General features: G+C 40.6%; 1 protein-coding gene across 12 annotated transcripts in view; it reads right to left on the bottom strand.

Annotated features, from left to right (window-relative positions):
- Window positions 1–250: 250 nt before the first annotated feature.
- The window catches only part of USP26 (ubiquitin specific peptidase 26), a 62,903-nt gene continuing 45,587 nt past the window's right edge, over window positions 251–17,566 (bottom strand). For 9 of the 12 annotated variants that reach the window (XM_038588343.1, XM_038588340.1, XM_038588335.1 and 6 more), the window contains one exon: window positions 251–5,771. In XM_038588343.1, the coding sequence (XP_038444271.1) occupies window positions 2,735–5,509 (2,775 nt within the window). In that variant the 5' untranslated portion in view covers window positions 5,510–5,771 and the 3' untranslated portion in view covers window positions 251–2,734. The remainder of the gene's footprint in view (window positions 5,772–17,566) is intronic. The other 3 variants (XM_038588344.1, XM_038588342.1, XM_038588341.1) reach the window with 1 other exon arrangement.

Raw genomic sequence — 17,566 nt, forward strand, 5'->3', positions numbered from 1 at the left:
CCTGGGGGCACCTGGGTGGCTCAGTTGGTTGTGCATCCAACTCTTGATTTCTGCCCAGGTCATGATCTCAGGGTTGTGAGATCAAGTCCATGTCAGGCTTCACACTGGACATGGAGCCTGCTTAAGATTCTCTTTCCCTCTGACCCTCCCCCCCAACAAATAAATAAATACTATCTTAAAAAAAAACCACCTGATCTGTAAATTAGAGAACTAGTTAAAATTCATTAATAAGTAACAGCTACTGAGTCACTTAAGAATTATTCTATTTTTTTATTGAAACAACAGTATAGCAGGCAAATAGTGTATACAGCACTTGGACTTTCTTCTCACAGGACAATTATGGATTCCAGCCATGCCATCTGTCCAGGAGGACAGATCTTCCCTGTCACAGATATCCCGACCCTCTTCTTCACCTTTTGACTTAGCCTGCATTCTGGAAGTGCTACGTGCTAACAAGTAGCATATTCAGGATGTCTAATACTCTACACTCCACACCACACATTTCTAAATCTCAAAACTACTGTCATCTTCATTTTCCTTTCCAAGCAAAATCAGTTTCGCTCACTCTTTACTAAAACTCTTGCTTTCATGCCTATGTGACTGAGCTCCAACTGAACTCTTCTAGAGAAGAGAATCCCAAAATTGCGAAACCAAACTGTAATTCCTCTCCTCCAAGTGTAACTCCAGCCTTATCCTTCAACCACTGCAACTGCTGAAGTACTATGCAAGTTGAACACATTTCTCATCATTGCATCTGTGGCACTTTCTTTCATGAGACTGATTAATTCCATCTAGAAAGCGCCCCTTCTCGCATCTGCCTCAGTAATCTCCAGGTCTCATTCAGACCTCCTTCTTGATACACCGTGTTGTGAACAATAGAATTCCTTAACTTTCCAATCTGGTTTTCCCTTTTGAGGGCATTTTCTAATCTTCTTACACTACTGTGTTCCAGCTTACCTCTTTAGGGATCTCTGGAATTAAAAGCATCAACAAGCTGTTGGATGAATACAACCATAACAAAAGCATACTCCATACACAAGGGGGGACACACCTGTGCTAGTAAAGGTAGAACCAAAAATTCAGTCCCTCTGTGTCCTGTGAGAGAGCCTTTTAGCATGAGTAATCTATAAGTAATATATTCCTAACAAAGGTACAAGGTGTTACAGGTTCACTGCCTCAGAGGCGAGAAAACGCTAGGTGACAGAGATGGCACCTACATACTATCAGAACTCCAAATCCCTAAATCGCATGGAGTTCCGACAGAATATGACCACCTCGGGATCCATGAGGCTTTAATCCCTGAAGCAGATCATCTCCAGGCACAAATTTTATGACACTGTATTAAACAGGCACAAGTTTTATAACATAGTATCAATAGGTGCAAGTTTTAGGACATTGTACAAAATCAGTAATGAGTAAGACTTACAAATCCTACAAGGCCACTTTAAAGTGTACGCTATTTATTCCTTAAAGGAATAAAGCCAACTTTGCTAAAAGATATGGAGAAATAAAAGAAATCCAGAATTAGTCTTACAATGTTGAATGCAGAGGATTGTTCAAGGATTCAGATAAAGTCTGAATGAGACCTTTGAGGCAAAGCAAGTGTCTCTCTGAGAAGACCAGAATGACCAAGAACAGCTTGCTAGGAAACAGGAAAAAATGGGTCAGTTTCTTAAGGGCAAATAAGTTCTCCATCCTTACGGTTTGAGCTTGAAGGTTATATACTTTCATGTCCCTTTGACATTGAGGAAAAGGAAGAGTTTAAGAAACAATTTGGAGACTTGACCCAGTGTTATAGTCTCATTTGCGTATTTGCAAAGGATTCATTGAGTTACCCGCTTAATTTACTATTTATTGATAGGACCACAGCAACTGTTTTTTTGTTTTGTTTTGTTTTTTGTTTTTTGATTGCTAGAACCTAGGCAATTGGTGTTCTTGTTTTTGTGGGTTTTTTGGTCAGGACTTCAGAAACTAACTTTTTTCATCAAATCACTGGGTATGATCAGAAAAGTGATTTCTGTGTGTGTGTGTTATGTTTTTATAAGTTTCTGAAGGAAAGGCATTCGTGAATATAAGAAACAAAAAGCATAATGAAACCCCTTTAGAAATATAAATCATTCCAATATACAACAGCAAAATCCACCAAGATATTCTGACACACTACAGTAGCTCTCCAAATTTCTCAAGCATTAGACAATCTCTATCAAATTGCTGTTCCAACCTGTCCCCACCAGAGTTTCTGTATTACTAGGTATGTGTTGGGACCTAAGAATCAAGAATCTGCATTTCTAAAGAGGTTTCTCCATGCTCCTAATGCTGCTGGTTCAAGGGCTGCATTTAAAATCCACTACACTAAAAAAATAAATAAATAAATAAATAAATAAATAAATAAATAAATAAATAAATAAAATAAAATAATAAAATAAAATAAAATAAAATCCACTACACTAAAAATAAAGTAAAATAAAAATAAAATAAAATCCACTGCACTAGAATATGGAGAGCACAATTGTAGTCTACTAGAAAAGAACGTTTATCAGGTGGAACTGTGGTATTGAAGTGTCTGTATTAGGGTTAGGAATGGAGATTTTTCCAAGTGTTTCTGCTTGAACTCTCGTCCTGAATGCCAACTACCTCTTCATCTTTGGCTAGAGTTCAGAGTTTTTCTTCCATGGAGGAAGTGGTAGCCAATGAGGCAATCAAGCAGATGTGTAAAACCAGGAGTCCATCCCACTTATTTCTCCTGAGGGATCTCCCCTGTTTCTGTGCTCGGAGACTGGGAGTTCTCTTCCCTTTTCAACAGCTCTTCGAATATCTCATTGTGCATGTAAAAGAAGATGTACCCGGTGCAAAGTCTGGCCTCCTGCATCAGAGCTTCTTGGATACTTGATACCTGGAGATCATTGTATGTGAACCACACTTGCCTCTCAAAGTCATAGGCATCACTGATATAATGGCCTGAATTTGGGGTCTTCCCCAGATGGCTGACAACACCAATGAGCCGATAGGCATAGCGATCATTCACCTTCGCATTTCTTTTTGATTTCTTGGCTTTAATTTCTGTCTTCTCCGTATCTAAAACTTTCTTGTTTCCAGGGTTTTTAGTGGAACACGATGCACCTTGGGAATTTACTCTGGCCTGCTGGGGACCTAGGTTTGTGGGTCTCCTGAGGTTCTGCATGTACCACTGAGCATCTGGCTTCAAAAGGATCTGAAGCAGTGCCTGCTGAAGGGCTTGTTCGTAGATCCTCATTGCTTCATGCTGCTGTCTCCGTTCAGCTGCTTTTTGGAATTCTGTTTTTTTTGAAATTCTGGGTTTTTTACCTTCAAAAAAGTCTTCAAGGATCTTAGCAACACTCTCAAAATCTACAAACATGTCAGTTTTGTCGTATTTCTTTTGCTTTAGATTTTCAGATGCTTCTTGAAGATAGGCTTCAGCAAGGCGTATTTCTGGACTACTGGTGGGTTTACCATCTTTGTCATGGATCAGAGAAGGGGACACTGCTTCCAGATCCATCATTAAGCCAGCAGCAAATAGCTCTTTTTCAATGAGTGCTCCATTTCCTAAGTTCAGCAATTTGGACTCTGTTATATTCTGTTCAGAGCTTTTGCCCAGGTCCTTTTTCTGTTGTACTCTGCTGGACCCGTCATAGAAAATCTGGCATTTCTGTGGTTCGGACCCTTTGTCTGGTCCAGCATGCGGAACTGGGGAATCACTGGATGCCGAGGCCAACTTTGATGAAGCTGCTGATGGACAGATGGTGCCAGCACTCATCTTCTGAAAGAGTTTTAGGATTTGGAAGTCCCTATTATGCGCATTCTTGCTCACGGGAAAAGGTGGTTTCGTACTTTCATTACAATGAGATGATAACTTTAGATACTTGGAAATAACAACTTCCTGATCATCCTTCCTTAGCGACCAAAACTCGTTGAAGATATAACGTTTCAGGTGAACAATAAGAACCCTGGGGAGCCTACTGAATTTGTGCACTGCAACAGAACTCCTGTGCTGACATTTCTCACATCTGTACTCAAGTTCTTCTGCTCCAAAGAAGAGATCAAAGGCTGACTGAATAGACAAAGGAAGTGCTTTCATTCCCCGGGGTAGATTGATGGATAGATAATTACTCACTTCCGTCTTCAAAATTACCTGACCACATGCTTGACAAATAATAGAGCGCAGCAACTCAAACTCAAAATTAGTGATGATGGGACAAATGAGTACTCTGGTGGTAGCACTGCCAGCAAAGACCTGTTGAGCTGAATTGTCCTGCTCAGATTCAATTTTCATTTTCCAAAGTGTGTTTATTTTCCCCATGTTCTCTTTCATCTGATCCAAAAAGTGACCTAAAAACTCATGAGCATCATTTTGTATATTGCCAGAGAATATCTCTGCAACTGTTGAAATGGCCTTTTTAATATTTACAAGTAACCTCTCCTTGATTTTTATGTTATAAATATTTTTCAAAACAAACAGTTGTGCCAAGCACATCCTAAGAGCATCAAGGGGAATTTTACCCCACGGGAAATCCTGGCTGAATAAATCATCAGCAAATGATGGAATGGAAAATAAAGACTGTAAAACAGCATTCATGTAACAGGTGTTTCCCAAATTGGGGAGGCCTTGCCATAGTTTCTCTGGGTAGAAGTTGAAGGTCATCTTGAGTTTGTCCCACTCTGGGTCATCTGCATTATACCTTGGTTCCAACAGAAATGTCAAATATATTTTCTCAGAGAGCATCTGAAGAAGACTTTTGCCATCTAGGTAAGGCTCTCCAGGAGAAATGGACTTGAGTAAGGGCTCAAATTCTAATTTCTGATTCTTTTTTAAAAGTTTTAACCTCAGTTTTTTCTTCTCGTCATGACTTACATACCTCAAGGGGTTTGTCTGGGATTTCTTCTTTCTTACAGAGTTACTCTGTATTTTCCCACTCATCTCTGAGCCAGATGATAGCATCTTTTTCTTCTTCCCATCTCCACTCTCTGGTAAATCTTTCCAACTAAGTCTTGATGACTTTGATGTAAACAAAGGCATCTTCTGAAGGTCAGGTGTTCCACTTCCTTCTCTTGTCTCAAAAGATCCACTACCTGGCTTCTTGCACGCTCTGTGGAAGGAGTTTTTGTTAATTTCCTTTGGTGTTGTCATGCTGGCAAAGATACCTCCATCCTTAACAGGTCTCATGGATGGCTGAGTATTATTTTGATGGACTTTATCCAGGAACATCTTCAACTCTTTAGCATCTTTGGAAGATAATCTTTCAATAAACAAGAAGTTATTATTTTGGAAAGTTAAGTGCAGGTGATTTTGCTTTTTTCCATAGGATCTAAGGACCACATTTTTAATATTATTACTTAGCTGAAAAGTTAGATATTCTCCATTGGTGAAATAGACCACCAGTCTAATCTTCTTCTTTCCTTCCACTGTTTCAATGTATGCTTCTCTGGAGCTAGACATCCCCTTCTTCTTGCTCCATATTTGAACAAAACCATGTACCATTAGAGTAGCCATACTTTCTTTACAAATAAAATGCAAGTATCCTGAATTATTGACAATCTCAAAGTTCCAGTTTGTTTTGCAAGCTCACTTTTGGAGACAGCACCTAGAGATATTCCTTAGTTTTCTATAAGAAAGGTCCTGTTTCTAGTGTTGGTTTTATACTATTGCCTCTTCAGGTTCTGAATGTCCAGTTATTTAGTGATAAAACCAATACTTCAAAAGCTGTACATGATTACACGAGGGAAGAGTCTTGATTTCCAAGGCAAGGCAGCTACTGGAAAAGAAAATCAAGAAAAATTATTTAAGCTATCATAGAATGCTTGGATAGAACTCAAATTCTACTCATACACTAAACCTCCTTTCCAATACTAGATTCTATTCTGATTAATTTCCCCACTTCAACTGAAATTATTAAACACTTGAAAGACTTTAAATACATAACTGAAGAGCAAAATGAACAGTGTCTCAAGTGTAGGCATATAACGTGCTAATCTTCTTGTCATAGAATGACCCCACAGAACAATCGTAATAAGTGAGTAAGAGAGTGGAGTAGTAGGCAGCCCTCAAACCAGTAACAGGTAAATAGCTCTTAATGTCCAGAAATATACAGGACTTCATACACAGGCCACTAAATGTAAATCAACCTACCTCTTTCCAAATCCAGTTATGTTCCTTTCTTGTATGTGGCACAGTGTGAAGTCCACACATCTTACCTCATGTGGATACCTAACCTACCACTGCTTAAAGCAAGTATCAAAGAATTGGCTGTCTCCAGCTCCAACAAGCCAAGATGACCTGGTATGCTCTAAGCAATCCTGATTCTTATGAGTGTGGGGTAATTGAAAATTTGAAGCCATGTGAAGTAAGACCATAAAAAACAATTTTGAAAGTTGGTTAAAATTATGATAGAGACTAAGTTCAAGACTGTGTTTACTATGCTTTACTATTGGACAAGCAAATGCAGGTAGTATAAACAATTTTCAAGAAACAGAATATGATGAGTGGAAAGTTTCCCATGGGCTCCAATGTTGGTTTCACTGTTCCTATGGAGGCATGCCCAAAGTTTCAAGGTTCGTATAATAATCCATGCAGAGTAAAGAATGTCCCAGGATAAAAAAATAAACAAACCAATGGTTTGTGCCCTTTTGGCCATTATACCAAGGGTGAAACCAAGTCAGCATTAAGGGTCGTTATTAACACACATAAATTTCTTACTAAGTCCCAATTACCGTTTTTTTCTACCTTTCTTTTTTAAAAAGATTTTTATTTATTTATACATGAGAGACCGAGGAGAGAGACAGAGAGAGAGAGAGAGAGAGAGAGAGAGAGAGAGAGAGAGAGAGGCAAAGACACAAGCAGAGAGAGAAGCAGGCTCCATGCAGGGAGCCTGACATGGGACTAGATCCTGGGTCTCCAGGATCGGGCCCTGGGCTGAGGGCGGCGCTAAACCGCTGAGCCCCTGGGGCTGCCCTTTTTTAACTTTCTATTTCTTAATGCATCATCATATGGCTTAGAGGAAAACTGGTAATGCTTGACATGGATGAGTTATGTACTAGACAACACCATCTCCTGGATCATTAGTGCTGCCTTCGTCATACCTGTAACTATGTTTACATTCACCTATCTAAAGTAGAATCACCAGTAGATCTCTGGGTCAACTGGGCTGAGGAGAACTTTCATGAAATTCTGTGGTATAATTGGATCACCAACCCAGGCAATGGGAAAATCACATATAACATCTTCTAGTAGGCCTTAGGTCTCATTACTCTTTTCCAGAAAATACTATCTGAACACCTTTAGAACATGTCTAGCCATCCATGGACAAGTACAAGGCATTTTCATTGAGGGTTATTTACGGGATCTGGACAGTGAGTGTGAGATCTGTGTTCCAGACTACATGAAATAAAGACTGTAAAGTAACCATTTTTATAATCAGTCTAACACAGTCTTTCTGATCGGCTAGAATTGCTTCCACTTTCTCCTCCAATTGATTATGTCTTATGATTATTACTGACATGAAATGCCTGACACGCACTTCCCTCAAGCTAAATTAGGTCAATTTCTTGAAATAATCTCATCTCTCTACTCCACAGGTGCCTTGCCTACTAAAACCACGAATGAAACAGGTATTACAATAATTTAGGTGTTACCGAATTTACCCGACTCAGGTCATTTTTGGCCTGAGAACTTCACAGCCATCCATTCTGAACCTTAGTCGAAGAACTCTCCAAACAAGCTCTGAGGCTTTGCAAACACATTTCTCATGAAGGCATCCTAGCACCTTTGAATTAGTTTCAAAAAGTGATAAATCTATAACCCTAATTCTTTACATATTAACACTTCCAAACACACACTGCCTGCTTTGGAACAAGCCAGATACCTCAGGAGATGCTGCTCAGGATCCTGTAGGGCCCCTGACATCATCCTAGCTAGCAGAAGGTAAGTAAAAGCAAACAGTCAGACAGCAAATCACTGATGTAGGAAAAGAGAAGTCCCCATCAGGTTACGAGGAACGGCACCAGGACAGTGCACTAAGATCACCACAACCTACGTATAAGAAGTCAAAGTAGAACTGAAAACTTAACCTACCACTAAGTGCCCTAAAATATTACAGGAAAAGATCAATTTTTAAAAAGCCCCACCATGGGCAATTCTACTTGTCATTCTGTATCAATTGCAAATTACACATGATCAAAAAATACAGCCAAACGTCCCAGCTTCCCAAAAATGTCTTGAACATCCTATGTGAACACTCACTAAGCTTATGAGATTGTGTTCAAGGCAAGGACAAACTCTTGAGTACTAAGTAAAGAAACCACTCCCCAAACCCTAAATGTTCTAAGATGACATTAAAATTGACTTTAGGTATAGTACTAACAACCAAGACATCATCTATTGGCAATGAATGTTTCTCTCTAAAATAGAATGGATCCTCCCAATACCCATCAGTATCTGCCCATTGGTACTGAGCACTGTACATGTATGTCTAAGAAAAGACAAGGGTTAGTGAACCTCCTGATAAATATTTACCATTAGACCAAGCCGAGACCTTATTCTATGAGGTATCAGAAATCAATGTGCTGTTGCCCCCCCCCACCTTACTTCTTCCATACTTAGTTCTCCACAGTACGCACCAGTGACTCCAAAGAAGTTACATTAGTAAAAAAAAAAAAAAAAAAAGTTGTATTAGTGACTAGCATCCCACTGACACCATGGTCAACTCCAGAGTATTGGGCTCACTGATAAAAGTAAACCTAAGAATTTCTTGTTCATTGTATGTAAGCTAGAGAGGCCCCTATGGCCAGTTTTGGCCACAGGGTCCACATAATCTGAAATAGCTCTCCATAACTCAAAACTAGCAAGGAAAGATCAGTTATACTTAATCACTAAAAATTAAAATTTTCTGAATAACTCAATAGGGGACCAATCTTTAAGCAAATAGGTTAGCACTTAGCACTACAAATGTTTGTATCAGAAGGCATATGCCAAAATTGATGGGAGGCTGTATTTTCTCCTACACAAATACTCTTCTTAAATCTTGTCTGTGTTATTAACTTGTTCAGCAAACCTTATCTTTATGGATAATGCTAAAGGAAACTTCTGCTTGGTCCCTGCCCAAATTATCAAAAACTCAACATTGATGGAGAATAAGTTAGTGAGATTTTTGTTTTATTAAGTATTTATCTATCAAGCTCTATTCAGTGAAGTAGGGATTGCACTCATCCATGCACAAAAGTGCATATGCATCCAAGTGAGAGAATGATCATATTTATCATAGTGGAAATGGGGCCATAAAAACATTCAAGCACAACAGCAGATTCAAAGTTGTCTGTATTATTTATAGTTCAATGTCCTACTGTAGATGCTAAGTAAGAGTTTAACTATTTCCTCTACACACACACACACACAAAACCAAAATCTTCATATCTTCACTGTGCCTCTTTCAACCACTTGAGAGAACCTACAACCCCAGAACAACTTCCAAGCTGCATTCAAAAATTTTGCAATCCCAGTTGATCTGTATTTATCAATAATTGTTGTCTGTTCTTTCTAATGAAATAATCTAAAACCCTCATGGAATTTCTACTCTCTGCCTTCAAGAGTGCAGTTAAGAGACATCTGTTTCCAAAAATGATGTCTCCACTCATCATGCTTTGTTCACAGTTCAATGTGCGTATATTTCATTCCAAAATAAAGGCATCTTCTTTGAGCCCACTGACGAGGGAAAGTGCAGATTAGGAGCCATCTTGTTGATGGACAGCTGAGGAGTCTAACCACTGCTCATTTTCCCCAGCTAGCACATCTCAAGTTGAAATCCTCTTTGTGATTCTGCCTTGTCCCTGAAAGGCTTTTAGGGCTTCTTTGCTCATTTTTAGAAGATTTTAAACAAAAATGTATCTGTTTTCCATGTCTCCACTGAAGAGTGCTATGTGACTCCTCTATGCAGGTGAAACTGGGCTTTGGCAATAGTGATATTCCAGCTCCATTCCAAAGCTGTGAAAGCCAAAGTGTTTTTCTCTCATTTTGCCCACAGACTCAGTCCATTCCATTTGATTGGTTACCTACTAGTGGTACAACACACAAGGCTAGCTGATCTCAAAGCACGGCCAAAAACTCATAGAGCTGCACTATTCTTGTCAGATTGGAGGCATCATCTCTAGTGTCAAGAAGATGGCTATGAGGTTAAAAACTCCTGATAGAAATGTCTGCTTCATAGTTCACTTATTAATTCACTTTACATTGATCTCTTTGGTCACTGAACTTACTGAGCATCTGCTCTATGCTGCAGATTATGCTTCTTGAGTGTCTGCTTTATGCCATATATTGTGGCCAGGGCTCTCAGGGACACAAAGGATGTGAGTATTCACTGTACCTAAGCAATTTAGATTGTAAACATCATCCTGTACACATTATAATTGAAAAGGGCCTTGCTTCTGGTAGGGACAAAGGATCTGGGAAAATATCTTTTCACTGCCATTTTCTAGAGCTTAATACAAAGTCAGGGTGGGAGCAGTGTTTTGTGAAAAAGAGGATCTTCTGGAGTAGAGATTTCCCAAGCCTTCCTTCAAAGAAATTGGCCCTGGATAAAAAGGCCTGCAAGTCTAAGAAGCTCAGTTAATAATTGCATATTAAGATAACTTTAGGAGGATTTATGAGGTTTTTGGTGTATTTGCCCTCTGTGTCCTGTATTTCTACTTCCCACCATTCATGCTTTCATTATTTCAAGAGCAAAAAAGCCTGAAAACCAATGAGAATACATCCTTCAAATTTTTTTTTCATCCTTCAAATTTTAATATGCATTTCTCATTCCCAAAGCATTCATTACAAAAGGAGAAAATGTGGAGGTATTTATAACCTGGAAGCAGAAGAATAAACCCTAGAAGGTTCTTTTGGCTCATGGTTATGAGAAAGAAACATCTTTATTGTCAGATCTTTTCCACTGACATCTTATTACACTTGTGATTGCCTATATACACTCAAGTGCATGTTTATTTCACTGAATAGGTGGTGGGGGGTGAGGTAAAGAAGGTTTGGTACAGGTGGTGGGTTTTAGTTACCATTTTATTTCATAACTTCTTAAGTTTGAAAACATGTGGAGTGAGAGGTGCCTGGGTGGCTCAGTCAGCTAAGGATCCGACTCTTGGTTTCAACTCAGGTCATGATTTCAGGGTTGTGAAATGGAGCCCCACACTGGGTTCCACACTCAAAATGGAGTCTGCTTAAGATTCTCCCTCCCTTTGCCCTTCCCTTCCTTCTCTAAAATAAATAAATAAATCTTTTTTTAAAAAAAGAAAACATGTAGAATGAGTGAACAAAGACACATCTAGCATATGGTGAGAAATCCTGGTTACCCTAGCAAGCCTCACTAGATAGAAATGAAGGACCCATGAGTAGTGTGCTAGCCTCTGTATGTAGTAAGTAAGACAAGGCCAGACAATTACCACAGCGGTTTCTGATCATTTCTTAGTAGTCTAATAGTCCCAAGCAAGATCCCTAAAAAGCCAAACAACTCCAACTCACATTTATTTTAAACTAAACATAGATTAGTGACCACAGATAAGCCAATTTCACTATTGGGGCTGATTAAACTAACTGGAAAATGATCTTGTAAGATTCATGGGAGACTATGATGCTAAGTAGGATATACCTAATCATCACATTGAATTTTCCAAGAAAGTACAAGTAAAAAATATTCTCTCCACCAATTAGATGATGTGCATTGAATCTGGGCTTGGAAACTATGTCCACTGTACAAAGCATACTGGAGGGTGAGTAGATGAATCTGCTGGGTTTGGCAAATGGGAAGAGGGGATCCTTAAAACTCAACAGGCATTCATCTGTCCATTCAGTCCTTAAATAAATATGTATGACATACTAGCAAGCACTGTGTCAAACTCTAGGAAGAAAAAAAAAACTCATGGTCTCATAAGACTCCCATTCTAGCAGGAAGATAGAAAATGTACACACCAAAAATACATAACGGCAGTAACTCCTAAAGAAAACATAAAGGTAGGGGCACAAGGTATGCTAGTGGCAGTGGGGCCATGCTCACTGCCTTCTGAAGAGTGGTGGCAGGTGTGACTGAGGAAAATGACATAGTGCAGCAGAATTGGAAGTGAAGGAGCAAAGAGACAGATGTGGGATGCTCAATGCTCCAGGCAGGAGGGAAGAGTGAGTCCAAAGGCCTACGCGTGGGAGTGTGCTCAGCATGTTAGGAACCCAGGGTGGCCGGAGAACAGGGAAGAGATGTAAAGGGAAAGGTGGTGTGCAAGTTTTATAAAAGAGCAGAATGAATGGACTAGAACCCTTGCAGAGCAGCACAAAAGGCCAACTTAAGGCCAGTCGTCACAATTGTACAGCGAGGCCAGTCTGCAGATTTGGGTTTTTCTCCAGCTGTATTCGGCTTGTCCAGCTACCACGGTGCAGACATGCGACAGGCAGAACCTTGGATGTAATTTGGCTCTCAAGTCGGCCATTCGTGAGTCGCCACATAAAAGATATAAGGCAGCTGAAGGTGTATAGGAGGGAGGAATTACAAATATGGACCAGAGCAGGTGAAATGGGGACAGAGAAGAGACAAATGGAAAGGCCTGATCCCATGAACTACTGGGGGTGGGGCGGGGGGGGGGGGTGGGAGCCTCAGAAGACCAAGAGTTCAGCCCTCATTTCAGACGCTGTAATTCTGCCCCCTGCTTCTAAGCAGCTGTCAACTGCTTGTAGACTTCCTCCTATTCTCTGGCCTTCCTTTCTGTTCTATTCATTCCCACCCTGGCCCCAAAGTGGGAAGTAACTAATGGGAATGTGGGGGGGAAGCTGCATGTTAGGGGTGTGAGGACGGGGTTCGAGGCAGGCACAGTCAGATTGGGGAGTGGGATTGGAGAGGGGAGCTGTCCCCTCTCTTTTTCACCCTCCCAGGTCTGGGTTAAAGGTCAGCACATCAAGAGGCATGTTGCCTCTAGAGCATTAGCAATTAAATCCTGTCATTATGTTTGGTCCCAGCTTCAGTGTGCATGGCTTTTCAAAATGATTGGATCAGGGCAGACTTTGCTCCTTTCTCTGGTTTAAAGGTGCATTTCTGCACTCAGCAAATGTCCAGGTCATTGTATAGCAGAGAAATGCCATTATTTTGCCTCTTGACATACACTGCACATAAATCTCTCCATAGGAGGCCCTGACCAAAATGGGAAGAATTCTCCAGACTAGCAAATTGTTCCCAGGAACTATTCAGGCTCTGAACCTTTTCTGAGAGACATTTGGCAGGGCATTTTTTTTTTCTTTCATTCTCTGAGTGATTATGTTAGTGCTATTAATAAGACATAGCTGATTAGGAAAACAGCATGCAGATTATTTTCTAGAAGTTAAATATGATTTCATTAAGAAAGAGTGGTCTCTCATGAGAAACTTCATGCTTGTTATATGGAAATTATGATAAACGAGGCTTTCTGGAAATTAATTCCTTTTCCCCTACTGTAACTCTCCTAGTATTTGGCAGCCCTTTCTGTGAAGTATTGGGTCCACTTAGTTTATTCACTTACTAACCAAAATATTTATTGATACCTAGTAAGCTGTGGACAAGACCCAAAGATGAAGCAATAAACTGTCCCTGATCACAGATCAGGTGGAAGACAAATATACAAAACATGGCAGCACAAAGGAAAACATATTAAGTAAGAGAAGAATAATTTAGTTAGTGGTACCTACGAGTCCCCTTGTTTTCTTTATATATATATATGTATTTTATTTTAATTCGGTTTGCTGACATATAGTATAACTGCTACCTCGGCTGCTTGTAGCAGGCATTTCCTCTGCCTGGATTCCCTAATAACTGCCCTTCTTTTTGTCTTGGTTCTGCCCTGCCTTTTAAGATCCTGCTGAGTCTTGTTTCATTCAGAAGGTGGCCAGGCCTGATTTTTCCTACCTCCAAATTCACAAAGCAGTCACTTTTTGCAAGACTTGTCACTTACCTTGTACTACCTTGGACCGCTGCTTCTATGACCCGGCCACAAAGTCAATAGGTGGCAGGAAACAATAACTTTGTTTTCGATCCATGTGGAGTGAAGCTTGCCTTTGCCAAAGGAAATCAGAAAGCCTGACAAGCAGGAGTCCATTAAGGATGGGGGTCCAAAGGATTCTAACTTTCCTTGAGACTACAGTGTCCAAAGTCTTAAAATAAGGTCTGGCTGGGCAGGAAAGGGTGAAGTGAAATGGGTTGGTACTGTTGCCGGGACAGCAAGCTGCCCAGGACAGAAGACCAGGTTAAGGGAGACAGGAGAGTGCACAGGTAGAGACCACTATCTGTCTATCAATCACACTTAAAATGCATGCACACAGGGGTGCCAGGCTGGCTCCAGTGGGAGAATGTGGAACTCTTGATCTCAGGGTTGTGAGTTCAAGCTCCATGCTGGGCGTAAAGGTTACTTAAAAAAAAAAAGAATAAAAAAGGAACAACAACAAAATAAGATGCATACACACATTAAGGAGGGCACTTTTCCTGAGGAGCACCAGTGATGAATGAAGTGTTGAATCACTCTACTGTACACCTGAAATTCATATTACACTGGATGTTGACAAACTGGAATTTAAATAAAAACTTAAAAAAATAAAATGTGTACACACATACACAAAAAAAACACACAAAACCCCAAAATGCATACCCACCTTGATGAAGCAATTCTATTAAGGTTTTGTCCTAGAGGCACAACAAAAAATTTGTGGAAATGTTTTTAACAATCAGGATCTTTTAACTTACATAATTTAAAAAATTTATTTTATTGGAGCTCAATTTGCCAACATATAGCATATCACCCAGTGCTCATCCCACCAAGTGCCCCCCTCAGTGCCCGTCACTCAGTCACCCCAACTCCCCGCCCACCTCCTTTTCCACTACCCCTTGTTCGTTTCTCAGAGTTATGAGTCTCTCATGTTCTGTCATCCTCACTGATATTTCCCACTCATGTTCTCTCCTTTCCCCTTTAATCTTATATAATTTGTAAAAGAATCCATAAAATGAGAATTTTCTTCTTGCAGTATTGGCCAATGTGCAAAATTGGTAACAAGAACCACAGTATATGGGATCCCTGGGTGGCGCAGCGGTTTGGCGCCTGCCTTTGGCCCAGGGCGCGATCCTGGAGACCCGGGATCGAATCCCACGTTGGGCTCCCGGTGCATGGAGCCTGCTTCTCCCTCTGCCTGTGTCTCTGCCTCTCTCTCTCTCTCTCTCTCTCTGTGACTATCACAAATAAATAAAAAATTAAAAAAAAGAACCATAGTATATAACAATTTCCATGCATGTGGAGAATTTTGATAATTATCAAAGATTACTGGAAGTAAGGAAATTCATTCATAGGGAGCACCATGACATTTCCCCTACTCCTGCCCCCAAGGCAAGTGTGGGGGTGGGGACTTAGACTGGGGAGGTATTCCCAAGAAAAACGTGTCATTGCATCTCACACCCTGGCTGCACGCTTACTGAGCAGCTAAAATGTTCAAGTCCAAGCTCCTGTACAAGAGCATGAGACACTCAGGGAAAACTTGGCACATTTACCCTGGAGGTGGGTGGAGAGTGGGAGTGAGGGTGCAAAGAAACTGGTGCCTGACTCAAACTGAAAGGTCATGACACAGGAAGAAATGGTCCCAATGACAGGGGAAGAGGAGGAGACAGTGGAATCCAGTTGCACTCCCGCTATGTGGAGATGAAATGGTACACGGTTTGATGGACTAAGTGGAGGATGACTACACCATAACCTCAGGAGGAAAATCATCTCAAAGAAGTGTTTGCCACAAAAAGGCAACCCTCCTAGAAAGAGGCTCCTGGATCCACTGTGGGAGAATAGGAAATAAGGGGAGGATCACAAAACATGAGCCAGATCCCCCTGATACTTCCCAGCATAGCCAAATTCCAGTCCCCCAGGAAGCTTGGAGGAAATCCTTTTAGGATGCTGATGGAGTGGATTCCGCTGCAGCGGCTCCACCAGGGATGTTTTTGCCCCCACATGACACAAGGGGGAGCTACAGCATCTTCCTTTCCAAGGTAAAGAGGGCAGTGATTCAAAGCATCTTTACCTTATTTAAAGGATCTGTGTGACACAGTAAGGCCTAATGAAAACTGTGTGGGAATCTGATATAGCCACTTTTGTGGGGAAAATGAACTTGAAAATTATTAAATACAACAAGTTCTAGGATGAAAATCTCTCACAATGGCTTCCAAACATCAGTCTGTCTTACCTGAGAGATCAGGTCCCTCAACAGGAGAAATGCCAAGTTGCCTTGATGTGTTCATTATGATTTTTTTAACCTGTTTTGAAATATCTCTAAGAATGGATTTCCCAAAACCTAAATTATATCTCTAACCCCTAAAAAAGTGATTCTCATTCATCTCCCTACCAAGTGCTTCCTCCTCCTGCATACCAGATCTGTTTCCTCCTTGTTGCTTTAAAAAAAAAAAAAAAGAAAAGTGTGTGTGTATGACAGCCAGCGAGATGGGGGTTGGGGGGTGGGGGGGAAGACTGATAAAGAGGAGTCCAAAATTTTAAAAAGTCAGTACTTCTAGCTATCTGGAGCTTTACAGATCCTGCTGCCAGGGTCTTTACCCTACTGTTTGACATGAAACAGGGGTTTGCTCTCAGCTTAGTCATCTTGGAAGAAAAGGAGTATACAAAGCACAAGTAAGAAAATGAGCAGCTCTGGACTTGCATCCTCGAACAATTCAACAAACCACCTCACTCCTCCCTCATTTTCCTACTGATATTTTAGTTATGTTTATGTGGTGCTAGTGGAGGCTACCCTGAAAGTAGAGAAAGCAGAAAACACAAGAAGCTTTTCTCTAAGTTGCAAGGTACATTTATTAAAAAGCATAGACAAGGAAACATGCCACCTTGCTTCAGAGGGCCCTGGACCTTCAAAAATAGGGCACTGAACCTTACCCAGTGATTGCTTCCATGCTCCCCCCGCCCCCAGGACTACGGCAAAAGGGGAAAGTCTTTACTTGTCCTGAATGAACTCTTTTTTTTTTTGGTTTTTATTCAAATTTCAGTTAGCTAACATCCAGTATTATATTAGTTTCAGGTGTATGATATATGATTCAACAAATCAATACATCACCTGGTGCTTATCACAAGTACCCTTCTTACTCCCCACCACCTGTTTCCCCCATCCCCCTGCCCCCCTCCTCTCTGGTAACCACCAGTTTGTTCTCTATAGAGTCTGTTTCTTGGTTTGTCTCTCTTTTGCCCTTTGCTCATTTGTTTTGTGTCTTAAATTCCACACATTAAGAAATCATTATGTTATTTGTCTTTCTCTGATTGACTTGAGCGTTATACTCTCTAGCTCCATCCATGTCATTGCAAATGGCAAGCTTTCATTCTTTTTATGGCTGAATAATATTCCATGTGTATATATACCACTTCTTTATCCATTCATCAATCAGCAGACACTTGGGCTGCTTCTGTATCTTGGCTATTGTCGATAATGCTGCTCTAAACACAGAGGTGCATGTATCCCTTTGAATTAGTGTTTTTGTATTCTTTGGGTAAATAGCCAGTAGGGTGATTACTGGGTCGTGGGGTAGTT

The sequence above is a fragment of the Canis lupus genome, chromosome X (genome assembly GCF_011100685.1).
Source record: "Canis lupus familiaris isolate Mischka breed German Shepherd chromosome X, alternate assembly UU_Cfam_GSD_1.0, whole genome shotgun sequence".
NCBI classification, from domain to species: domain Eukaryota; kingdom Metazoa; phylum Chordata; class Mammalia; order Carnivora; family Canidae; genus Canis; species Canis lupus.